Source organism: Telopea speciosissima, chromosome 3 (assembly GCF_018873765.1).
Source record: "Telopea speciosissima isolate NSW1024214 ecotype Mountain lineage chromosome 3, Tspe_v1, whole genome shotgun sequence".
Lineage (NCBI taxonomy): Eukaryota > Viridiplantae > Streptophyta > Magnoliopsida > Proteales > Proteaceae > Telopea > Telopea speciosissima.
The window spans coordinates 69946076-69972723 of record NC_057918.1 but is presented as its reverse complement, the minus strand read 5'-3'; the positions used below and the strand labels follow the sequence as shown (position 1 = coordinate 69972723).

Here is a 26648-nt window from a genome sequence, read left to right as displayed (position 1 = left end):
ACGAAATAGGAAAAAAAAACGAGTTTGACATGCGTTCTGAGTTTTGCTAATTAATTTTGAACCTTGTGAAGTTCTTCATTAATAACCATGAACTCAGTTCTGATGATGATGAATAAAAATTTAGGGGGGTTTCATTATTAAAAGGAACTCTGTTATCCAAATCCTAAAACTCAAGCAAACTAAGACCCCCCCTCCCACCCCCCCCCCCCCCCAACAAAAAAAATTAAAATTATGTGCTTTACAATAATGCAAAAAACTACTTCTACACAAGGCACATTCTCTTTGGAAATGATTGGGAGATCCATCGCCCTAGATGTCCTCTATATCTCATTTCCTCTTTGGAGCAGTAGTTTTTTCTGCTCTTTCTCTTGCTTTTGATTTATTTCTACCTGTGTTTCTTTTGATTCTCATTTCAAAGTAAAAAAATTTTTGCAGACTGTTTAACATCGATTGATGATTGAAGAGAAAATGTCAATGGAGATATTATTGTTAAGTCTCCTGTTTGGAATTGATATACATAAAAATATACCCATACAGGTGGCAATACGATAGAAAGGTCTTCGATGACCGTGTGGGTCCCCCATCATTAATACACCCTAAATATCATGTCTTCTACGTTCTTCCTGGATGACTCAACACGATCGACTTAACCCAGTCAGTCGTAACAGCTCACCATCCACTTAGTCGGATCGTAATACAAACCAACTCGAACTATATAAGGATCATGATACAGAGGTAGGCAGAGACATGATTACTCTTATCATCTCTCTCTCTCTCTCATAGTTATAGTTGCTCGGTTCTAACTTAATCATTGGAGTTACCACGAATTAAGCTTGGGGTTATCCGATCATTCTCCATCTTTCTTACAGGTTGTCCACCTCAGCTCGGTCAAAATATAGCGGTATCTTAAATATTATACGCTTAAATGTTTAAACATCTGTATGTATTTATCTTGTCATATATTATTTTATCTTACTCCCTTACCCTTATTATAATAAGTCAAGCAAGGGAGTGGGGGCATCTGATATACATAAAAATATACCCATACAGGTGGCAGTACGATAGAAAGGTATTCGATGACCGTGTGGGTCCCCCATCATTAATACACCCTAAATATCATATCTTCTACGTTCTTCCTGGATGACTCAACACGACCGACTTAACCCAGCCAGTCGTAACAGCTCACCATCCACTCAGTCGGATCGTAATACAAACCGACTCGAACTATATAAGGATCACGATACAGAGGTAGGCAGAGACATGATTACTCTTATCGTCTCTCTCTCTCTCATATTTACAGTTGCCCGGTTCTCACTTAATCATTAGAGTTATCACGAGTTAACCTCGGGGTTATCCGATCATTCTCCATCTTTCTTACAGGTCGTCCACCTCAGCCTGGTCAAAATATAGCGGCAACAGTTTTGCTCTCCATGCCACGGTAATGAAGCCAAACATTACGTGCTGAGCATTATAGTCCTCAGACGATTGTACTCTCCATGCCACAACAATGAAGCCGAGCATTACTGATCGAGTAACCAAATGCTCAATCCATCTTTTTGTTCGGGACACTTCGGCATCAACATCGAGCATTCTCTACTGAAAACTACAATGTTTGGATCACATTATTTCTTCTCGACAAGTCAAGTTGCGATGTATATACCGACCATTATACACCAAACAGAACAAATGCATGGACTACACTAGCATTGTATACCGGGCATGATATGCGCATTTATTTAAGTGCTCGGATACACCGAGCACACCCTAAATATCATGTCTTTTACGTTCTTCCTGGATGACTCAACATGACCGACTTAACCCAGTCAGTCATAACAGCTCACCATCCACTTAGTCGGATCGTAATACAAACCGACTCGAACTATATAAGGATCACGATATAGAGGTAGGTAGACACATGATTACTCTTATCGTCTCTCTCTCACATATTTATAGTTGCCCGGTTCTAACTTAATCATCGGAGTTACCACGAGTTAACCTCGGGGCTATCCGATCATTCTCCATCTTTCTTACAGGTCGTCCACCTCAGCCCGGTTAGAATATAGCGGCAACATCAGTCGTGACAGCTCACCATCCACTCAGTCGGATCGTAATACAAATCGACTCGAACTATATAAGGATCACGATATAGAGGTAGGCAGAGACATGATTACTCTTATCGTCTCTCTCTCTCTCTCTCTCTCATATTTACAGTTGCCTGATTCTAACTTAATCATCGGAGTTACCACAAGTTAACCTCGGGGTTATCCGATCATTCTCCATCTTTCTTACAGGTCGTCCACCTCAGCCCGGTCAAAATATAGCGGCAACAGGAATGGTCGACTGATTTTGCTTATTTTAGTTGCTGTTTTTTCTTGGAATAGGTTCCCAAGCCTTTTATTGTGATTCAGTTTTTAGTTTGCCTTTGAATCAATCAGCCTGTTACAGTTTGATAACCTGCTATTAATTCTTCTTTTGCTTCTGGTAAATCAAAAGGTAATCTCTCACATTCTGCTAGGGAAGAAATTAGAAAAACAGCAAACCCTACAGGTTGCCGCCAATCCACACTTTTCTACATCCAGAAAACAGACATAATTCTAGGATTTCTCCTTGAGGCTTTGTTTGTGTTAACGAGAGAGTTGTACAACTATCGGTATTAGTGCCTAGCACTAATACCGATAGGAGAGTAGTGAGGAGGGTAGTTTAGGTATTTTATTTTATTTTATTTTTAAGTTGTTTTCCTGTTTTGCCCTTCCTATTATTATTTAGTAAAGGAAAGAGGGAGATCACGATTGTATTGTGACTCCCAAATCTACACATCGTCTTTCTCCCTTTCTCTCTCGATTTCTCTGATATTCCTCTTCTTTTTCTTCCATTAATTCACATGGTATCAGAGCTATAGGCACTGTAATAGCTCTTTGAGGTTCTCTTCTTCCCTTTTCTTACATCTACAAATGGGATTGAAGTGTTTTTACACATTTGAAGACTTGCGGCTTCTCCAAGTTTCTGGTTGAAGGGGTGCAGCACCCTATGCTGTGTTTTGTGGTTGTTTAGAGACTAGTTCATGTCTTAAATTAAAAACTAGGTCTCTCTTTTTGGTTGAGGATGGTTGATGGAGTGAAGTTTGTATTGGATGTTGAAGAATAAAAATCGGCAACATTGTCAGGGTTTTGGAATCGATTTTTCAAGGTGAGAGAAATCGATTTTTTGATTAATTGGTTGGACCCCTTTTTATTGATTGAATTATTGGAGTGTGCTACCCCTCTTTGGAAGCCACTGTGGTAGCAGAATTTTACTTGAGTTATTGTTCATCTTGAAGATCGATTTTGTCAGGGTTTCTGTCAAATCGATTTTTTGTCAGGGTTTTGAAGATTGAATTTTCAGAATATTTTTCACACCTTTTCTTCTGCTATTTTAGTATGTAAGGTTGTGTGTTATGTACTGCCTTGTTTGCCATTTGGATAGAGCCATGGGTTCCCTTTCTGTCAAGTTTTCGTATTCCTTCTATATAGAAAGGGAGAGGGTTCCCTGAAAGGCAGTGTGGCCCCTGGGGGGCAATGGGAGCATGCACGGAAGCATCAATAGGGGTGGGATTGTCGCCTTTCATGGGGGCAAGGCGGTCATTTTGCACCCCTTTGTGTTTGGGCGTAGGGGCCACACTGCCTTTCAAGGTTCTTTTTCCATATAGTAATCCTATTATTGTGAACATGGTTAATGATCTAATGTGTAATGGTCGGTGGAACCAAGATCTTATTCACTTTTTGATCTTCCAACTCAAAGATCGAAGAGCAATAGACTACAAGAACCTAGAGATTGGGTTGTCACGGAGTTGCTCCTTAGCCCCCTGAAATTCAACAAATGTCATTCTGTAATCATCACAAAATACACAAAAACCAATAACCTCAATCTAAAGTGGCAAAGGAGGAATGCAATAGTGGGTTGTAGTGGCAAAGGAGGGACACATTAGTGGTGCCTCAGTAGAATCTGGTGGTAGCGAGAGGTTTTTGGTTGTGGGTTGCAGAGGGTGCAAGGCAATGGCAACAGAAGGTTGAGATGCTTCCTGCACCATACGCGGGTCAATAAAGCACTAGCATGTAAGATTCAATTACACAACGCTGGCGTGTAAATCCCCCTCCCTATAGAATTGGTTGGGATACTATCATGGCCAAACCAATCAATTGGTTGAACAATCTCTAGGCCTAAAGGCCATGCGGCCTCTGCTTCCCTGAATAGTCCAACACATTGGAGTTTTAAACGTGTTTCTTTTTTTTACCATTTTAAACACGTTTTGCTGTATATTTTCCAAATATACGGGAAAAAAGGCAAATGACGAGCATTTCGTTTTAAACACTTTCCTGCTATTTTTGGTGTTTTTTAAGACCTTGGACTTGTTGAATAATGACTTACTTAACTGACCGTATCTCCCTCTCCCAAATTCTGATCGATTTGATTCTTTCATCGACGTAAAGATGACTCGACGGGCTACATTTCTAATTATATCACCTTAAACTCAAGGTCAATGCACACCCCGAAATTGAGCTACAAACTGATGCATCTACTGAAAAAGGTTTCAACAGCAATGACTCCCAACTTCAACTGAACATGCATCACTCACTCCATGAATATATTGGCTGTGTTGACAACAATGAGCAACACCATAACACGGATCTTTATCACCTCTAGTTCCCTGCCCGGCCCAGTTCCCCAGTTCCTCTAACAAGTGGAGACTGGAATGACCACCCTACCCCTGCCCAAACACTCTACTCGGGTGGGGTCCACCACCCCTTATTAGAGGAATTGGGGAACTGGGCCGGGCAGAAAACTGGAGGAGATAATTTTCCCCATAACACCATAGCCAAGTTACATTGCTCAACTTTGAACATTATGGTGTAGGAACTGGGAATTGATATTAAACGATATTAGATGACATGTCTTGGAATTTACAATGGGTTGTGAAATATATATGGATTAATTTTGGACATTACATTTGTTTTGAACATTAGAAGCATGTATTTCAAATAAAAATTCCTCAATTTATATGAGAATATATCAATTTTTTAAAATATATACGTTTTAAACTCGTACCATCCGTTTTTCATTTTTTCAGTTTAAAACTTGTACCGTTCGTTTCTATTTTTGCTAATTATGGTCCAACATCCAGATAGATTTTGAAGTCTATGGTATAATCAACGACCAGGAGACTCAGTACCCCTTCGATTCCAATCTAACGATCAATAACTCGGGTAAAACATTTAGTGATACATTCCAGATCATTACCTTCAGTTTTTATTGATCGGGTCCGTTAGTTGACCTTGTTATTTCATCTCCTTCCGTAAGATCCCTAAGCCACTATTTTCAATGGTCTTGATTGGCTTTACTTATCGTAATATTTTACGACTTACAACAAACAATAGCAACGACAGATTCCAGACATCGTCTCCTGAGTTTTTAGTATTAACGGAGCTCCTGAGGAAGCCAGATTTCCCCAATTCTCTTTCTCTCTGAAATGGATCTACGTGTATTGATTTTGATTTCTATTCTGTGTGTCCAAATTAGGGTTTGTATTTTTTCCATACAATTTTCCTTCCTTTCGTGAAATATATTACGAACCTTTCCACTTCAATGAGAAATTTCACGGTATGAATTCGGATCTGTTAATCATCTTGTTGATTTTTACTGTATTTTGACGTAGGCGGAAAGTAGTAGCGGTTCGATCGTCTTCCTCGAGAGCCCTAGTCCTCGTTTTCTTCGTACTCGTTCAACAGATGTCTTTGATGAGGTAATTAATTTGTTTATCTTTGTTAAGTTTGATGCTGTGGAAATCGAGAAGATTAAGTTTTTGTTTTTGAACTGTATGATTATATCTTATGAGCCATTAGATGCAAAGCTTACTTCGTTTTCACACATTTAATACTCGTTCAATTATCTTTTATTTTCTTTGAATTCCTTCATTTTCCGTCTTTCATTTGGTTATTAGCGAGGGGGGTATAATTCCTTTCTGCTAAAGGAAAAACATTGGAATTGATTTTCTCATAAGTATTATCTTTTGGAATGTAAGAAGTTGTTTCTTCTTGTTGCTCTGTATTAATTGCAAAGGAATTAATTTCGATCAAATGTTTCCAAATGAATAAAGTTTAGTAATTTCACATTTTTCTAATCACTTTTTTTTTTCCCCAAATGGTGAACTGATGTAAGGGTTCAATTTTTATTGGCACAGAAGGAGCCCATATTGCTTTCAGATGTCGCTGCTGCAGTGTCAGTTTTGCTTGGTTTTGCTCCACCAGCTTCTCTTTCGGCTGAGAGCGCAGCTAAGGTCAGATAGATGATAAACTATACAAAACACCCTTCCAAATGGTCCCCTGTCTTTGCTATTCCAGTATTCGATGCTGACCAATGGCTCTAACTTGTAGTTGAATGAGATTCTGCTGCCAAATCCATTTGATCGACCTCGTGCTGCTCTTGTTTTGGAAGTTCAAGGAGCAGAAGGTTCCTGAATCCTGTGTCTGAAGTGCATTTTAAATTGTTCATTTTTATTTCTAAGGCATAGTGAACAGTTTCCTGAACTATTCTAAACATGCAGATCAGCAGCAGCTGTTCGATCACCTTAGTGGCCCTAGTGGTGCCCAGATCGGCAGTGGCTTTAGGAGTGGTGTTCTTGGTTCAAGTAAAGCTGAAATCCTGCTTCCAGGTATTTGAAAATTTTTGAACATGTTTACTTTGCATATTTATTTGAAACATGAACAAAAAAGTTCTCAGAATGTTCTCATTGCAGTTTGGTAATTTTGTTGATGGATTTTAGTCCTCGAGTGTGTGCAGATGCGGATGAGGTCTCAGTGGTCTCCTTGAATGAACCCGTAGGCTTTGATTGTGATGCAGCATGCTTAGACAAAGAAATTCATGAACTTGTTCGTCAATTTTTCCGTTTATTTTAATGTCAACATTTTTAACCTATTCATATTCATTTTATAATGTTCCTATTTGTGATGATGAATATATTTACTTATTCAGGCATCCTGGTTGGGTGGGTCCTACATTACTGGTGAGCTGGGACCACTAGATGGGGAGTTGACTGTACCCTTGACCAGTGGCTCTCTAAAACTGCATATGTCAAAGGTCTTCCTCAGACTCTGAACCAATGTATTTGAATAAAAGCATAGCATGGTATGATAAGCACCAATTATTTTCTACTTTCCAAATCTTAATTGGACATGTTTCATATGTTTTGTAGAATGCAGACAAGGAATTCACATTGGGTCTTGTATCTATGATCCATAATATCAGAAGGGCAGTTGAGATGCATGAAGAATTTTCTGGGAGTATGCAGAACCCAGCAGAGCTAATGACTGGCCATTTTACTGGCATTAAGGTGATAGAATTTTTCTTTCCTCAGTAATTTTGCCTGTTATTAGTAAGAAATGAATTCACTGCTTTGAAACTCTGATGGCCCCAAGAACAAGGGAGGGGTACGGAAGTTTGTTGGCATTGGATTATGAGGTGTAAAAGTTTTAATAATTGTGATTTAACAATTGTAATGTTATCATTAAAATTGATGTCTTGGAAGCCCATTGCTTACATTCCCTTTGGCTAAATTTTCTGATGTATTTTGCTCAGTTGTTAATATCTGGATGCATAGTTGTCAAGGCGTCGCACAGGCATCGCCCATATGCATTGTTGGTGTTGCCTTGGCTTTTTCCCCCCTTGACCACCTTGGGTCGCTTAGCCGCGTTGACAACTATGCCTGGATTTTTTGGTGCCGTAATATTACTTTTGCTAATTTTTCTGTTTTCAGTAGATTATATTTAGGCAGATACACTTGTAGTGTTGCCTGGGTTTGCATGCTGTCACAGTAGGGAGCTGCCTGTCCCTTATAAAGGGATTCAATACCAAACATTTATCCTGCATGTTTTGTTATTTGTTTTCTGCTTTTGAGAGGAGATATTATAAGGCGTAGCTTTGCTCCTCAAGTGTTCTCTCTCTTTTTGCCGGATAAGTATGTAATTTGAAAATTTTAATACAAAATTTGCTTTTCAATGCTTGTAGGGATTATTAAATACTTTTTGTTCTTTCTGTCAATTGCATCCATATTCTTTCATTTCCCATGCTAACTTTTTTCCTATGTTTTATCTCCGTTGGTTATATAATGAGTTAATTAACATTTTACAGGCTTTGCTTGAGCAATATGGACCCGGTGGTGTTACTCAGCAAGGAAGGGAGCTGCTTCTGACTTCACTAATGAAGCTATTTGATTCCTTACAAGCAGCATTTAAAGGTTAAATTTATTTTTGGCCTTGGGTTATTTTTATCTTCATTAAACACGCTCCCCTATTAATGGATCCTGTCTCAGCTTACCAGCAAGTTTCAGAATTATTCCAACAGGCAGGATCGCATAGTATTAAAACAACCAGAATGGGAGAAATTTAATTATTCAAAATCCAGGACTCAGATCAGGCCCAAATCTGGTCGAGTGTTGGGTTAAGTAGAGATTCAAAACCCCAAAATTTTGCAGTGATGCAATGGTTGGATAGGCTGGATAAAAGCAATTCAAAAATAGAAACTTAGATTTTCAGAAATTAGCAACTATCAGAAACTGCTAATCTGCTGAACAGATCAGGACCAAATTTTGGTCGATGACTGTGTCTGATCAATAGAAACAAGCTTCAGAATATCTCTGAAACCCAATGGTCAGATTTAGAGATATGGCTGATTCTTAGTTGCAGCAATATGAGTATATGACACAAAACAGGGGAACCACTAGGTCTGATTGACAGCAGTGAACCAATATTAAATCCAGATCTGTTATGCTCTAATGAACAGCAAAGGATGCCCTCAAATAATACTCAGAACAGCAGTAGATGAACTGAGAATAATCTGAGAAGAACTTACTTGAAATTGCAGGAACTGATAGAAGAAACAAAACAGAAAATAAGATATGACCTGAGTTTCCCACTAAAGCCTCTATCAGCATCTCACTAATCAATAAAATTAGAAACTAAACAAAACTAGGAACCTTCACACGTTAAAAAGAGGGAAGTTTCCTAATCAAAACAGGAAGCTTTAATACTCCTATGCAGTTACAGTAACCTGTCTTTATTATATTGGTAGTAAGGTAGTAACTCAACTGTATATGCATGGGCCCAATTTTCTTCAACACCTTGTATGAAACCATCTTTCAAGGGTATAGCTTTGTGTTGGTACTGGGACCAAACTGTTCTGGAGTGATTCGAACCATCACCATGTCTCCAGTTGGAACTCGACAAAGCGATGGTGATGATCAGCTGAAGGGAGTGTGACCCGAAGTTTGATTGAACGAACTGTTGTAGGCGAATTCAGCGATGTCGAGAATAGACGGCCAAATCTTCTCATAATCCCGCACCATCGTAAGAGATTGCCTAAGCTCCAATTCATCACATCAGTCTGTCCATCGGTCTGTTGGTGAAAGGCCGTAGAGAAATGCAGTTTTTTATTGTCGTAAACCACAGAGTCTTCAAGAAATGGCTCATAATTTTTACATCCCGGTCTGAAATAATAGGCTATGGTAGTCCATGTTGATGGATCACCTCCTTGAAGAATAGGGTAGCAATGTTGGTTGCATCATATGTCTTTCGACACGATATAAAATGTGCCATCTTTGAAAACTGTTCCACCACTACGAGTATGGGGTCAAGCTTTTCCTGAGTAGTGGGTAAGCCGAGCATGAAGTCCATGCTAATATGTACCTATGGTGCATGGGGAATGGGTAGCGGGGAATACAATTATGTGTTCGCTTTGTTCCTTGAGCAAGTTGACGTGTATGACACCTTTTAATCATATGTTCAACATCTCGCTGAAGGTGCTATCATAGTAGTGATCAGCCACTTGTAGAAGGGTCTTATCTCTCCCAAAATGCCTGCTGAGTCCTCCTCCGTGCAGTTTCTGAATAAGATGTTGTCATAAAGATGACGCGGGGATGCATAATTGTGTACCCACGAAGAGAAATTCATCATGGAGTGAGTATTTCGAGTCTTTTTCTCCTTGCTGTAATGTCTGACGAACTATAGAGAAATCTGGATCCAAAAGGTTCTCTTCCTTTATATGATGAATATTCATAGCATGGGCGGAAAAGGTATGCAAGGCCAACACCTTTCTACTCAATGCATCAACCACTGTGTTCTCCTTTCCAGCTCTATACTTCAGAGCAGATATAAAATCTTGCAAAATATGCCCACCCATTTGGCGTGTTTACTACTCACCGACTTCTAAGATTGTAAATGCTTCAATGCCTTGTGGTCGGTAACTTTTCCGATCAAATAGTGTGTCCAGTGTTTCAACATTTGCACAGCAACATACAACTCCAAATCATAAGTTGAGTAATGCTCCTTTGCGTTGTTTACTTTCTCGATGTAGAAGGCTGCTGGATAATCTCCTTGCATAAAAACACCTCCAATGCTGATGTCCAATGCTGATGTTAGAAGTGACTGTGACGATCTTTAATACTGATCAAAATCAGATAACTGTAGTACAAGAGTCTCGGTCATCCACCGTTTAATGAGGGAATGCTTTGGTGGCTGCTAGAGTCCATTAAAACTCCTTTATCTGTCTTAATGCACTTGGTAATGGGTGCCATGATGGTGTTGAAACCATGGAAGAAGTACTCGACCGAAACCTGTCGAAACCACTGAGTTAACTCGATTTTGCAGTTTTCCGAGATGAGTTGGAGGGTGATGTTAACAAATCCAGGGTTTCAACCGAAATTCGATGGTTTCGACCAGTTTCGACTGAGATGTTAGTAATTTTGCAAGTTTCGACACTTATGCCCATCGAAACTTGGGGAAACCTGGCTTGAAACCAGTATAGATAAGGGATTATGTTTACACAACTGCCACTATGACCTGCACTATCTTTAGTCTGCTGACCATACAGAAATAAAAGATACAATATTACAATGATGCCGCCAGTCCTCTCCTTTAGTTTCTGCAGCCAGAATGCGGTTGACTACATTTACTTCACAAGTCACTTTTCCTATTCTTTCCCCAACCCCACTACTAAGAAAGATGTTCACTCCTTAAAATATCCCATATACGTAGACGAAAACAGGGCAAGGGGACTCTTCGTTCTAACTTGTTCTCATAATTTTGCCTCCATTCTCTTTCTGGTCCGACAAGTTTGGATCGAGCTTCAATTTTCTGGCTTTAGGTAAATCAAACTCGTAGATCAAATAATCATCTAAACAACACATCTAGTCATAAAATACCTGAGGATCATGTTTGCCTTTATACTTCTTCAGTTCCATCTTTATTTTTTGGGTTCTGACAAGACGTTGCTGAGAGGTGCCGTTATCAAAATAAGATCTCATATGCTCCTCAAAGTGGATTGTGTGGGAGTGTTTCTGAATGCCGGAAGATCCACGAACCTGTTGTTATTGGCCGTAGACTGGACTGGCTGTCCCTCATCTCATGGAGGTGTAGAATCAATTCGTTTTTCCACCATAGTCAAATGATCAGTTATCTGTTTCATCATCTTGAGTAGTTGCACATAGGGATCTGGTGTCTGATTTGGAACGCTAGACCCACCCTCTGCCATAGCTCTGATACCAAATTAAGGGATACTGGCTTAGCTTAACTACATGTTTCAGAATCCTTCCAACAGGCAGAATCGCTGGGTGTTAAAACAATCAGAATGGGAGAAATAATAATTCCAAATCCAGGACTCAGACCAGGCCCAAACTCCGGTCAAGTGTAGGGCTAAGATAGAGGTCCAAAATTCCAAAATTTGGCGGTGATGCAAGGGTTGGATAGGCTGGTATATAGGCAATTCAGAAATAGAAACTTGGATTTTCAGAAATTAGTAATACCAGGATCCAGGAACTACCAATCTACTGAACAGATCAGGACCAAGTTTTGGTTGATGATTGTGTCTGATCAATAGAAACATGCCTCTGAGTATCTTTGAAGCTCAATGGTCAGATTTAGAGATATGGTTGATTCTTAGTTGCAGCAATAAAACACAAAAACAGGGGAACTGCAAGGTCTGGTTGACAGCAGTGAATCAATATTAAATCCAGTTCTGTTATGATCTATGAACAGCAAAGGATGCCCACAAATAATACTCAGAACAGCAGTAGATAAGCTGAGAATAATCTAAGAAAACTTAAAATTGCAGGAACTGATAAAAGAATCAAAACATAAAACATGACCTGAATTTCCCACTGAAGCCCTGATCAGCATCCCTCTAATCAAATAATCAACCCAGCATCTCATAGTCAGCAATCTGAATCTCACAGATCATTTTGGTAGAAACCAAGCTTTATTCAACAGCATAAATCGTGGGGATTGCTCTATGTATGAATAGAGCTGGAGAAACCCAAATCGTATTGGCTTTAGGGAACTTTCAGTCAATAGGATGAGGTCTCACACTAACAATAACATTAGAAATTAAACTAGACTAGGAAACTCCACACATGAAAAGAGAAGAAATTTTCCTAATCAAAACAGGAAACTTAAAAGGACTCCTACACAGGTTTAAAAACCTGTCTTTATTACATTGATGGAAAATAAAAGAAATAAATAAACAACTAATTACCCCCCCCGATTCTGGTTTAAGTGACCAGAAAACACAGAGATCATTGGTCTGGCCTGAACCAAGTTCAGTTGAACCAAAAGGTTCAGAACAGGAGAACTGCAGGCTGCTCTGTGAGCCTGGTTCCCTTCCTCCTTCGAGAGTACTTCTGGAATCTTTCTGCATCACCCATTAATTTGCTTTACTATTCAGTATATTGAATTTCCTGAAACATACTTGAATTTACCTGATTATGTAATATAACCCCCACAGCTATTAGCAATTTAGCATCATGTGACAATATGCTGAATCTATAAACCAGTACCTACAAAGAAGAAAGAGAAAGAAGAAGAAGTATAGCTATCAAGATGGAGATTGAGAAGAAAACTAGAGCACGCTGGGAATATAATTGCCCATATGTTGTCTATACCCTTCCTTATACAACATTAAGTTGAGTCATCAACTCTTAGTAGGAATCCTACTAAGAGTCTTAAGTCTAATTACAATAAAGAGAAATAACTAGAAAAGGAAATAACAACTAAACAACTAATCTTGCTATAACTCAAACACTATCCCACGATACACCATAATACCATAACACCCACTATGCTCTTTAACACTCCCCTTCAAAGCTGGAGTATATATATCTCTCGTACCCAGCTTGGAACAACCATTGAAAAACACAGGCCTGAATAATGTTTCAGTGAACATATCACCAAGTTGATCAGCTGAGTTGACTAACGGATTAGAAATTAGCTGTTGTAGAACCGCATTCCTCACAAAATGACAGTCGACCTCAATATGTTTAGTCTTCTCATGGAAAACTGGATTACTATAAGTATAAATCACAGCTTGATTATCACAATACATCTTTATAGATTCAGTAATTGAGAACTCCAACTCTTGAATGAGAGATTTCAGCCACATCATTTTAGTTGTCGTATGTGCCATAGCTTTGTACTCAACCTCTGTCCTCGACCGAGCTACTGTAGTTTGCTTCTTACTCCATGTAACAATATTCAAGCAATAAACGTACAGTACTTAGTAGTATCAGTCAGCATCAGAGTCATAGTTGTCAAGGCGTCCAGGTGCCTTGGTCACCTTGGTCACCTAGCTGGGCTCCTTGGACGCCTTGCTCGCCTACTTGGTGTTGCCTTGCTTTTTTACCCTCTCGAACACTTAAGGTCACCTAGACGCCATGACAACTATGATCAGAGTAACCTATAATATCAGTATGACCATGACGTAGATAAACAAGGCCTTTCCCAGGAGCACCTTTAAGATACCTCAAAATGCGACAAGCGACATTCCTGTGAGCCTACTTAGAATTTTCCACGAATTGATTAATAACATCCACAACAAATGAAATGTCAGGGCGAGTAATAGTTAGGTAGATAAGTCTTCCAACAAGTCGCATGTACTAATGTTTATCTGCAAATTCTTTATCATCACATGCTCCAAGCTTTAGATGAGGATCCATTGGTGTATCCACGAGCTTAGAACCCAACATCCCAGTCTTAGACAGAAGAGCAAACATATACTTTAGACTCACTCCCTTGGTACTCCGAACAACTTCAATACCCAAGAAATATCTAAGCATTCCCAAATCTTTCATCTAAAATTGCGGTGCAAATAAGTCTTGACATCTTCAATTCCAGAATGTTCATCACCATAAATAATGATATTATCTACATACACAACCAGAATAACCACCTTCGACCCATGTTGACGAACAAGCACAGAATGATCAGAGAAGCACTATGTGGAGCCGTAACCACCAATGACCTTATTGAATTTGTCAAACCTTATGCATTCTCCCCCTGAGCAACATACCAAGGAGGTTGCTCCATGTACACCTCCTCTAAACCACCATAAAGAAAAGCATTTTATGTATCAAGTTGAAACAGGAGCCATTCAAGATTAACAACCAATGGTATTAGAACCCGAACAGAGTTAAGACAAGCTTCCGGATAGGTCTCAACATAGTCGACGCCATACATCAATATATCCTTTAGCAGCCAAGCGAGCTTTCGCTCAACCAAACCATCCGGTGGGTATTTGATAGTGTACAAACACTGCACAAGCTCCTTCCCTGGGGGTAAGTTCGTAAGACAATGTCTTACGATCTATTAAGGCATCCATCTCTAAATCCACTGCTACCATTACTCATTTAGGTACTAGTGCCCTTCTAGTTCGTCGTGTAAAGGAGAAACAAACTGACTACTTCTAGAGTTATAAGCTTGATTGGTGTCCGAGGTAATGTTGTCCTAGATAGGTAGAAGACCTACTAGGAGCCAGGGTAATGGGGTCACACACAAAGGCTGGCCGATTGGGTTAGGGTTTAGTAATTTAGGGCAAAACTAGGATTAGGGTTGGATATGGGGAAAGGGGTTTATAGGGTATTAATGGGCAGGTCTAGAGGGCTATTATGGTATAGAAAGGTTAGGGTTTGGATGAGTTTTGAAATTCTGCAATTTTGGGCAGAATTGAGTTTTAGGTCAAAATTAGGGTTAATTTAGGTTTAGGTTTAGGTTAGGGTTGTCTTATATGGTAATGATAGGCAGGTGTAGGGAAGTCTAATGGTATAGGTTTTATGATGTTTGAGTGAATGGAAGTAGGTTGGATGAGTTGGACAGCAAGATAAGGTTATTGGAGACGATTCCTAATGGAGGTAGGAGTAGGGGATTCTAGGGTTTAGGGTGGTGGGGGTTTGATGAAACTTGGATCGAGTGTCAATAATGATGTAAATAGGGCAGGGAAATATGAAGGTCCAAAACGGTGCTTTAATGGAGGTAGGGGCAGAATGAGAAATATGAGAATATATTCAAATCAGGCCACATGAATTAGGTCAAATTTGAATCACTTCCCAAATTAGGGTTAATGGAGGTATGGTGAAAATCTGAGTTCAATCGGATGGCTGGTTTGGTAGATCTCAAAAATCACCTTGTATGTGACCTTCTAGAAGGAAGAAGAATAGTTGCAGAACTTCTTACTTGTTGCAGGTTTAATGGAGGGGGATGGAAGGCTGGTTTAATGATCTGATTGGGATCGATGAGAAGAGGGTAGGTCTAGGTTAGAGGGTAAGAAATAGAAGGTGTAAACAGAAACTTTGAATCAAACTTACTGGTTTGAAGAACTCAAAGGCAGCAGCTTGAAAATTGAAGAAACCTCCCGATCTTCTCGATGCAAGGAGTCGCAGGAGTCCACCCACCCTATCCACCTTGAGATCCACAAGGATATACACTCACAAAGAGCAACAGCAATGGCAGCAAGCATAAAGCTAATTTTTATTAATCAAGTTCGTATTCAATGCTGGCCTCCCTTACAAACTTATATAGAAGACTAAAAAATAGACTAAGACACTAAAAAGGAAAGGCTTAACCCAATCCTTAACCTATTAGCTAACTTAAACTGATAGGAAACTGAAATAGACTCAAAATAGAGTCCTAATCCAGCCCAACTAAATAACTGAAAGAAAAACTAATAAAATCACTTAAATTGAATCATTGGTTGAACCGGTTCAATTTAAAACACCAAATAAAAAGCTAAATACGGAAATAAAACTAATTATGGGAGCTAATCCCGTATGCAACCTATTTACCCATATTTTAGGCCCATAAAAGTGGCCTATTACATTAGAAACCCATGGGATCAAAGGCCCAACATGTATGTAATCCAACCATAGACTTATTCCTAATAAAAGAAGCCCAGTTTGGTGATAAATCTACGTCACGAGGATGATGCCATAGTTGAATATTGATCAAATATAATAGTAGTTGTACTTGACAGTTGTTGAGCCTACTCAGGTTTACCATGCTTCACCCAACATGTATCAACAGTGTGTTTCATCGTACCACAGTGAGTACATTTACGTGTACCTTGATCTAGCTGTCCTTTGCCGCGATCACCACCATGGCCTCGACCTCACCATGAACCGTGACATCTTCTAGAAAAACAAATACCACAGCCACGACCCAAAGGGTGTCAATTTGGAAACGGAACTGGAACCGAAACCGAGCCGAATTAACCGAACCAAATTAATTGGATCGGATTCGGATACAAACATGCCTTTCAAATTTTGTTCAGTTCGATTACAGGTCAATCTTAGGAACCGACTGTTATAACCGTATCCGAACCGAATTACCCTACTCTTATTTATTTATTTTTTGGGTACGAGTAATAGTATACTCAAATGCAATTCCCCATGACCTCACCCCGTATGTCGGTACAAAGTTATTTTTTTAAAATACATTTCAATCATTTCATCCTTACAAATCACACGACACATGGCATGGCACAGACAAAAGTAATTAATTTCATCATTCCCCATGACCTCACCCCATATATGCCAGTACAAAGTTAGTTTTCACATAGTACACTGCACATGGCTCAAGAGGAAACATTTCATCCAGAATTCACGCCGCACACTGCATATTTGGTGAGGATTGAGAACCGAGTAACGGGACCAAATGAGAACCGTAAGTTATCAACTCTTAGTAGGAACATAGTTGTGAAGGCTTCCAGGTGCATTTTTTTTGGATAGGAGCTTTGGTCACCTAGGTGCCTTGTTGGTGTCACTTTATTTTTCAACCCCCCTCAACCGCCTTGATTCACCTAGACACCATGACAAATATGAGTAGGAATCCTACGAAGAGTCTACGTGTAATTACTATAAAGAGAAATAACTGGAAAAGGAAATAACAACTAAACAAGTAATCTAGCTATAACTTAGACAATATATACCACAATATACCATAACACCCACAATACATTTTAACACATCACCCTGGAAGTTTTTTCTTGTTTTTTTCCCTTGGGTTACAATTAATGGATTATCTGAGTTGTCAAGTAGGGAATCCATAATTATAATCTATCCGACTCTAAAAAGCAGTTTCCTTGCTTTTGTGCATCTGCATACCTGCTTGTGTCTGGGCTCTCGCATGTGCACTAACACAACAAAAGAGAAATAAAACCTTGTGCATAGCTATCTCTCCTATATTAAAGCTTTCTTGTTTTTTTTTTGGGAGAACTCTAAATGAGTACTTACAGGTTTTTGCTGGGTTACTGCTACCCTGCCCATGAATGGAGAGTTTTTTTCTTCGATGCTGTAGCTAAAAAGATTTCCTACCATCCTAAACAAAGAACTGGGGGATGTATTTTTTTTTGGGCAGGTCAAATTGTCGGAGTCTTCTTCTTCAGAGGGAAATCTTATCCTGAGTCTGGATCAATGTTGGGTGTGAAATTTAGTTCTCGGCCTTCTTCACGTTGGTTGACGGAGCAGGCAGGATCAATTAACTCGACCACCATGTCAGAGGTGATTCTTGTTAGACGGAGCATTGCTTGGATAACAGGAATCATTCTCCTTGTAGCAACTCTGTTTGGGGTGAGTTTTATACTTCTACTTAAATGATGGCCTGGCTGTTTGTCAATGCTAAACTTTACTTCTCAAAGTGCATTTTCATTTTCTTTAAGCAGAAAAAGGATTTTCAGTTGATAACCAAAATTATTATCATGTTTTGATGTGCTAAAAATTTTAGAAGCATCCCTTATTATTGCTAAACATATCCTGGTTTGTCGAGACTGTTGAACCACTACTAATTGGAGAAAGGAAAAGGAAGCACCTGGTTTTCAAGTGAAAATCTCGTTAGACAAGTATTTTTAGTTTAGGATCCATGAGAATTTAGAATAAGATTTGCTGATTTTTGTAAGAGAGCTTTTGTTCACCTCTGCAATTTATTTGCTCATTATTGAAGTGTATTGAAGTTTCCTTGCTTGTAGAGCAATTTGAAATCTAGAAAGAAGGTTCCCTTGTCCTTGTGGTTGTTACCAACAACTGACAGAATTGAAGAAAATCAGAAATTGGTTTCTACTTTCTGATTTTGACCCTCAAACTTTTATGTTCCTTTTTATCTGTGCTGTGGACATCATAAGCACAGATGGATCATCTCGGATATATGGTTGTACTTGAATAGTTGAATTATTGGGTCATGGTGTAGACCTTTGTGCCAAAACTTTTGTTTTGGATCTATAAATGTATGATCATTGATGCACAGAATGACTTTATTATCAATTCCTTAGAGGAATGTGTCCCAAAAGAAAAAATCCAGGAATGGTGCTTGTGATCCAAGTTTCTGTATCTTGCGTATTTAGATGATGGGAGAGGGTTCTCTGAGAAAGTGGTGTAGTGGAGCGCACCAATGAGGTGCAATGGAATGGCTTCACATAAGAGGGCAGCGTGGCGGCTCATAGTTGTCAAGGTGTTGTCTAGGCGTCCAGGTGCCTTGGATGCCTTGGTCTCCTTGCATCCAGGCTCCCTCCCATGCCGTGGGTTGCCTAGACGCCATTACAACTATGTTAGATTTATCATGCTTCTCCAAATATTTTAGATTTAGCTCTTGTCGTAGATTGATGAGCCTCTGGGAAGGTACTTACATTGTTTGGTGTTGTCTTTATGTTGCTTTGCAGATCCACTTTCTTCTCAATATGCCCCTCACCAGAGATACCCTTCTGTATTCTAATGTGAAGCTTGACTGAATTAAGAGTGGAGCCTGTACTGAGTTTTCCAACCATGATAAGAAGATTGGCACTGCTGGGGCTGTTGTTGGCCCTCTAATTCATGAGATATTTGTACCTCAGACTATGTGCTTTGGTATGGTCTTCCTAGAATCGGGTCGTTTTTATCAAAGTTCCTATTGTTGTGATAATTACGTTTTCCTCGGTTCTTTGCTGCTGAATGGCCTGCTTGGGCTGATCCTATGTTTAAAGATTAGAGTTGTTGGGTTTAGATGGCAGAACTTGAGTTGTAAGAAGGAAATTCTATTCATTTCATGAAACAGTGCATTATTGGGCACTAGAAAAAAAACTACTTCAAACCTAAATTGTTTATTTTTGGGTGGAAAAATCTCAGGTTATTATGATGTGAAAATGTGTACTTGGTAATACCATGTTTGGTTTTATAATGTAATTTAAGAATAAATTTTCAACTGAAGTTTCTAATGCGTTCAGTTCTCCAAAATGCTATTGTCCTGTAATTTTTGGTCGAAAAGAATCCCAAGAATACACTTTCACTGGTCATTACCCAAATCGTGGTTATTACTTGAACCAAATTCCATTAGTTTTATCTCATTGAGCCACTTTTTTAGGGAGAAGAATCTCATGGCATTCAATACATGCAAGTCCAAGTTTTGAGATAACATTCTTTGGATACTAATGGATATATGTATTTTGGGGCAGGACATACCATGTGTGTATTGATGGCCAATCTCAATCAGGATCCAGATCCTCTACGGCGCAGCTGCCCGTCCTGCCTGTGCTGCGCAGACACAGGGATGCACACAAAGATCGCCTTATCCCCACTCAGGCAAGGCGGTCTCCTGCTTGTGTCTGCTCAGCACAGGCAGGACGAGCAGCTGCACCGTAGAGGATCCAAATCCTCTCAATCTTGACATGCCATGTATGAGGCTCTTCAACTTCATTGTCAACAATTTCAGTTGAACTGATTTCTCTTGAATTTTGAACCCGTATTTAAACCATAAGAATGTGACGGGTAAAGTTGTATTTTTGGTATGAAGTATAGGCCATTGTTTGATGATGAGCGCTTGTAGAACTTTGCTTTCCTTGATTTATTAGCATACAAAACTTTGTAGATTTATCAATGAGCTTCAAAATATAGGTAATTTTTTCAATATTTTTTAAACCCGTCTAGAACATTTAGGTTCTGTTTGGTATGCATTCTTGTAATAGATTCTGGGTCCAGAATGCATTCCAAGAGTGAAAAAATAACAAAAAATCAGGTTTCAGAATGCATTCTAGGCAAAATCTATTATGTAGTCTATTTCAATTGCATATCAGTTATGGGGCTCTTCTTCTTGTTGCTTCAAATGGTTTAAGTTCATAAAAATGATAATTTTAATAACTTCATAGCATTATTTTTACTTTGTCTATTTTACTGTACATTTTCTAATTCGGATGTCAAATTTCACATGTTCTCTATAAATTTTTTCTTTAAATTTTTCTCTACCGATCACCCACCAAAAGCTTATGTTCTTCCTTTTGTTTTCTTTGTTTTATTTTAGAGAGCAATTTTTTAGTAGGATGACACAAATCTCTCACAGATTTGATTCAATTAGATCTGAAAATTTCTGAATAGGTCACAGGTCGACACCAAGGTCCTTTATTCACATGTAAATTTTAGTCAAAATGGATTGGAGTATATCAGTAACAAAATACGGTTTTGAAAATTCAATATAAAAATAATAATAATAAACAGTTGAAAATACAAAAGAATCCATCGAAAAATATAAAAATAAAACTGAGCCTGAATTTTGGCATGTGATTAATTTAAACCGTTTTTTATATCATATAAGGTAATTTGATACATACAAGATTGAACCTCCATTGATAGAGTGACACATGTAATAAGTTTAGGCCAAAACGAACGAGTGACAAGCCTCAGGACAAGAGAATGTTGTTAACTCTCGACTCCTCACATCAAAAGCGTGAGTAGGAAACTTTACATGTGGCCAGTCAGTTGAAGATTCTCCAAAACGCCAGGTGCCAATACGGACAAAATCCATTAACTGTTCTCGCTTAGACCTCCCGCCCCAAGGCTTACGCCAACAAGGAACATTCCTTTACTATCATATAAATAAGACGACCGTGATCAAGGTAAGGGATTCAGTTCATTTCATTCTGATTCGCTTAGGTTCAGTTGCTGTTGAGAACTGTTACTCACCCTCCGTCTCTAGTCCCACAATTATGGTTTTCTTGGGATTTGACTTAAGCATCGGAGAGTCCTTCGTTGGTGTCTGCTCCGGTTAACTCTTTCACTCTATCTCCTGACTCTCGTGTGTACAGACATGTGCATGGCGGATCTCGGCAACAACATTACCAAAACACCTTTTTCGATTTAGGATCCGTTTGTTTGCCAGATAAAAGTGGGATAGGCAAAAAGGGGTGGGAAAAATATACTTTTTCCCTACAACATACCAAGGATGTGTGTGTTTAGATACATGGAATGAAAAATTTATAGACAAGCTCATTAAATGTATTTATTTTTGTCTGGTGAGGTGACATTCTTCTTTTTCCCATCCCATTCACTTTTAAAGGCCTACCAATTTTGATAGGACTTTGACACTATTCATGAAAAAGTTACTTTTGAATCTATCTCTCTTCTCTTCCTATTTCTTTTGTTTCCCATGGAATCCCACCCTATGTCCATTTCTTGTCTCTCCCACTAAATCCCACCCCACTGCAAAATGTATATTCCATTATTTTCTTTTCTTTTTCTTTCTTTGTCAACTCAACCCACAACATGTAGAACCCACCCTCACAAGTTTCCCACCCATTTTTATCCGACAAACAAACGTGTTTAAAAGTACATTTTATTTCAGTTCTTAACTTTGTAACCCGTTTGATGCCATTTCATTTGCAACTCACGTTCTCATCGTTTGTTCGACGGTTGAGATCCCTGCTGGCGGGAACGGGGATAGATTCCCGCCACATTATAACTCGAACGTGTGGTTCCAACTTCGAAACGAAACATCTCCTATCATCCCTATCCGTTACCCTCCAAAGTTCTCTCCCTCTCTCCCCCTCTCCCCCTCTGTTTTGTAGATTCTCCTATGGAATCTGTTCTTCCTCTCCGTCTTCAACCTCCACCAAGACCTTCACTGCTACCGAGATTTCACTGCCCTGCAAAGCTTAACTTCTCCGGATTTCAACTCCACAGAACCTCACCATATCTTCTTCTCAGGGGATCTCCAATTTCCGCCACCAATTCCTCCTCTTCTTCGAATCCTTCCAATTGGGAGAGAGAAGAGATACGATGGCTGAGAGAAGAGCAGAGGTGGCTCCGTGAAGAACAACGGTGGATCGGCGAAGAAGCTCGTTGGGATTTGGAGCGCGAGTCGCTACTCCGCGAAATCGCCGATCTAAAGCTCCGGATTCAAGCCTTGGAGCGCGAGAATTCGGTGCAAGGAGCTTCTGTCGCTGAAACTGTCGCCAATATGGCCTCTCTGTTACAGGTATTGAAGGACGCTGATCTGAAGTTGAAATCGGCCAGAGTGAATCAGATTACGGAGAGTGGTACTGGTCCGGCTCCCATGCTTTTGGAATCGGAGAGCGAGGAGGTGAAGGAGATGGTTGTTGAAGAAATTAGGATGTTGGAGAGCAACAAAGAAGGGAAAGTGGAGACAAAGAAGGTGAAGAGGAAATCACTGAGAAAGGGCTCGGAAGGAGAAGACGTTCGAGCAATGCAGGTCTGCCTGCAAACCGCATTTCTTCTTGAAAATTAAATAAAGGCGAGTTTGTTTATTTAGCTCTTACTTTCAAGCTTTTTCCATGCTCTTCTCTGCGAATTCCGTTTTTCTTGAATTTTTAAGAAAAAAAGAGACAAACGTTGAAAGTGTCAACATATAATTGGAGTCGGCGAATTAGTTCTGTTGGTAGGATAACAGTAACTACTTCTTTTCTTCTTATTCTCCTCCCCCCCCCCCCCCCCCTCCCCCATTTACTTCACTTGGACCATAACTAACTTCTATGCAAGAATTGCTCTTTTCTGGACTTAAGCTTCAGAGAAGGAGAGAAGTGAAGGGGGGGAAAAATTCTCCGAAAGATAGTGCACAGGAAGTTACTTTTGTCTTCATGCAGTGTAATCGATAAATGCATTGTTGATGTATATACTAACGCTGCCCTTCCCTAACAGTTCGAGCTTTTAGGTGAAATAGTAGCAAACATGGTATCAGAACAGGGAGGTCAAGTGTTCAACTCCTCGGAAGTGCATCGGAAGAGCTTTCCTATATTTCTTCTCCCTCGGTGCTGCAGGAAGGAAATGCCGCGTGAGGTCCACGTGCAAGGACCATGGGATCTTGGCCTGCACGTGCGAGGGAGTGTTGATGTATAAACTAATGCTGTCCTTCCCTAACTGTTCAAGCTTTTAGGTGAAACGGTAGCAAACATGCATAAATGCAGTATAATCTACAAATGTACTGCATAACTGAACATACTCAAGAATCTGAGACGACCAGAACTATTGGTTCTGCTAGTTAGAAAATTTGATTTTACATTAAACGAGCTGAATCATGAGTAATTTCATTTAAAAACTATTTCAGAGTGATATGCTTTAATCCCAGTCTCTGTTGCTAATCATCCACCAGAGCATTCCTATTCTATTAACAGGAAAGGGATTTTCTTTTCAGAGTTATCATAATGAATATTTCCTTGCTCTTGCGTTGAACTGTTAATGCATGTGAGTTGATAACTTTCTATGTAAGTGATTATTGAAGTATGTTTTTTGTTTACCAATTAATGATGGTTGTTTTTATGGCAGGAAGCATTGTCAAAATTGGGATTTTATTCTGGTGAGGAAGACATAGAGTATTCCAGCTTTTCAAGTGGGACTGAACGTGCTGTAAAAACCTGGCAAGTGAGTGGTTCTTGTTCCATGATATTATATAGCTGCTCCTGGGAAAACTCCCCTTAATTATCAGGAAAGAGAGCTAATATAACCTGTTTTGAAACTTACTTGACAGGCCACATTAGGTGGAGTTGAAGATGGAATAATGACTGCAGAGCTCTTGGAGAGGTTATACATGGAACAAGCAATTGCGAATACTGGCTTCAAAGTAAACAAAAATCAGCAAGAAGTGCCTGCTACTATGCCCAAGCAGGTATATCCAGTTATTTACCCTCTTCACCTTCTAATATCTGGTTATTGACATGCTCATGTTTTTTGTTTACTGCTAGCCTGATCATGAGACTAGCTTAATCATAAGCCACAGGTTCTTCACCAACATATGATTTGTGAATCAGTGACCATAGTTCCATGGTTGTCCATTTGAAACAATTTCAACACTCTGTGGACCTTGGATCAGCCATACCCAAAATTTCCATGGTTATGCAATCCTTATTGTTCTTGTAAAAATTCCAACTTTTGAACGACGGCATGACCTCATACTCATCTATATATCTCCATATTTTGATCAAACTGTTGTCTGCCCGGAGTAGGAAATTCACACTGCTTTGGGTGATCCTCACTGTGCTTTGAGGATCGTATTTTTGGTACTCGGAAAACAGAACAACTGTTGGTTCAAAGTCGGTGGTAGAAAATGCATTGTCCTGACAACGGGGATCATCTGAGCTTCACAACTTTTTGGACATAGCCAATCTAGTGATACACCTAGTAATTTTACCATTCTGAACTTGGATTAACAATCATGTGGCCAGCAGTTACTTCTAACATAATGTGTTCCATCAATCCACAGAATAAGTGTTGATGTGAAGCAGTATGGTTCAAGATTGATATTAGGATTGGCATGAAAAAGGGAACTGTGGTAATTTATGTTGGCCAAGCTTGTTTTCCCCCTTGATCTTGTATTTGCCATGTACACTATTGAAGATCACCAATATAGTGATTTATGACTCTGGTGGTAGTAAATATTATATTGTGGATTGAGTCCTGGCTGTTGGTTTGGCATTCATAATGCCACTTGTTATCCTCTTGCCCCAGTTGCTGCAAGGAAACTAATTCCCAAGCTTAAAGGTTCCTGCTGCTCACACATCTGTCCCCCTTTTATTAAGATTAATTGCTGCTTAAAGCTTATAAACTTTTTATTAAAGCCTGCTTCAAAATATTGGGAATTGGACCTGCACTGATGCTTTGAAATTCTCTTACATTTACTCTAATTAATTGTTAGCCTTTAAGTTCATGAGTAAGTTGGTCCAGTGCTTATTAGGATGGTGGTAATGGAGCTGCAGTATCTTCTATGACGGAATTCTCTGAGATTCAGCAGACTGTTGTGAAAGAGAGTGGTACCACAGAGGTTGAAGTATCTCAACATAGAGTCTTCCTTCTTGGGGAGAACAGATGGGAAGAGCCATCTAGGCTTGTGGGGAAGGGCAAAAAAGTTGGAGGAAGCACAACCAGTGCCGTCGTAACAAAATGCCCTACTTGTCGTGGGGAGGGACACCTATTGTGCATGGGTAGGTAAACTGTTTATTTATTCAGTGAGCAAATTTTTTTTTTGGCCAGAATACTGTTTTTTGGATAGTGGCCTTGTCTTGTGTCCCTGCAATTTCCAAAATATTTGACTGATTAAACCATACTCGTGAAATATTTCTAATTGCTTGATTAGTTGTAGGGTTTTCTTTTGTTCTTTCTTTTTTTTTTTTGGGGGTGGGGGGGGGGGGGTGTGGCGCAATCTGGTAAAGTTTCAGAAAGATTTCAAATAAAGAAACAAATAGATAAAAATATTAAAAAAGACAATCTCTGTAGTTGCTCCATTTTTGCTTGAGCAATCAGCGCTCCTAGCAAAAATTGGAGTGTCAATGTTGCTTCCCAAAATAAAATGTGCCTCTACTGACGAGTAATGACTAACTATATCGCATTGCTTTGTTGCAGAATGTGATGGAACAGGTGAACCCAACATAGAACCACAGGTAAGAGGATTGTTCATGGCCTTGAGCTATGTTCATCTTTTATTTTGTTGTGTTTTGCATTAAATGGCTTCTGGTTTCTGAACTTTGTCATGCAGTTTATGGAATGGGTAGATGAAGGAGCAAATTGTCCATACTGTGAAGGGCGTGGGTATTCTATCTGTGATACATGCGATGGGAAAGGATGATGCAGATATATAAATTTTCTTATGTACATTTATCTATGTGCTAGTACTTTGTTAAATGCAGATAACTAAATGTTTACCCTGTCACAACATGGAAAGCTAGCTAGAACTGCAGATATAGTGCTGGCTTTTCTACACAAAATGGTTGGACACACAATAACTTTGCTATTTGATCAAATGAATATCTCAATGAAGGTTTCAGAGCATACTTGTTGAACCATGATATGACATGATAACTTCAACCAAAAAAAAAAAAAGAAGATATGACATGATAACATAAAATGCAATTTTGTTCTTGGTCCCCATTTTATGGATGGTTGATGCGGGATCTTTATCCTCTCAAGTGTGATGCACTGCCCAGTGCAACTTAAAGTGCATCCAACATTGGGTAGTGCACCCATTCACCTTTAAAATCCACCATTTAACCTTTGGCCACCGTCAGATGGACTTTTGTGGTGCACAATGCACCGCACTTGAGAGGATAAAAATTCGTAGATG

The 26648-nt window shown here is 39.3% G+C and overlaps 3 protein-coding genes across 4 annotated transcripts in view; all 3 read left to right on the top strand.

Moving 5' to 3' along the window:
• The window catches only part of LOC122653665 (AUGMIN subunit 1), a 49172-nt gene extending 23067 nt beyond the window's left edge, over positions 1-26105 (top strand). Inside the window, exons 7-9 of the transcript XR_006331839.1 lie at positions 25562-25590; positions 25927-25968; positions 26064-26105. The gene's annotated coding sequence lies outside the window, so the exon portion shown is untranslated. The remainder of the gene's footprint in view (positions 1-25561; positions 25591-25926; positions 25969-26063) is intronic.
• LOC122653664 lies at positions 5448-19535 on the top strand. Of its 2 annotated transcripts, none has more exons than XM_043847582.1 (11): positions 5448-5554; positions 5690-5776; positions 6218-6310; positions 6408-6483; positions 6578-6685; positions 6814-6902; positions 7006-7110; positions 7226-7363; positions 8161-8266; positions 17703-17914; positions 18997-19535. In XM_043847582.1, exons 1-11 carry the CDS (start codon positions 5504-5506, stop codon positions 19063-19065), a joined length of 1134 nt encoding a protein of 377 aa, XP_043703517.1. In that variant the 5' UTR covers positions 5448-5503; the 3' UTR covers positions 19066-19535. The 2 variants fall into 2 exon arrangements, with proteins under 2 accessions (XP_043703517.1, XP_043703516.1); XM_043847581.1 differs by having other exon boundaries at positions 5449-5554; positions 6215-6310.
• Positions 22120-26356, top strand: LOC122653663 (protein disulfide isomerase pTAC5, chloroplastic). Its single transcript, XM_043847580.1, has 6 exons — positions 22120-22790; positions 23861-23956; positions 24063-24200; positions 25266-25512; positions 25931-25968; positions 26064-26356. The coding sequence occupies exons 1-6, from the start codon at positions 22155-22157 to the stop codon at positions 26151-26153; spliced, it is 1245 nt and encodes a 414-aa protein (XP_043703515.1). The 5' UTR covers positions 22120-22154; the 3' UTR covers positions 26154-26356.
• The last annotated feature ends 292 nt before the right edge of the window (positions 26357-26648 follow it).

Coding starts and splice junctions, on each gene's coding strand:
- LOC122653664 (XM_043847581.1), top strand. CDS start 5,504: ATGGATCTACGTGTATTGATTTTGATTTCTATTCTGTGTGTCCAAATT. Junction 5,555..5,689: donor TTCTGTGTGTCCAAATTAGG/GTTTGTATTTTT, acceptor ATTTTGACGTAG/GCGGAAAGTAGTAGCGGTTC. Junction 8,267..17,702: donor CTTACAAGCAGCATTTAAAG/GTTAAATTTATT, acceptor TTTTTTGGGCAG/GTCAAATTGTCGGAGTCTTC.
- LOC122653663 (XM_043847580.1), top strand. CDS start 22,155: ATGGAATCTGTTCTTCCTCTCCGTCTTCAACCTCCACCAAGACCTTCA. Junction 22,791..23,860: donor AAGACGTTCGAGCAATGCAG/GTCTGCCTGCAA, acceptor TTTTTATGGCAG/GAAGCATTGTCAAAATTGGG. Junction 25,513..25,930: donor GGGACACCTATTGTGCATGG/GTAGGTAAACTG, acceptor GCTTTGTTGCAG/AATGTGATGGAACAGGTGAA.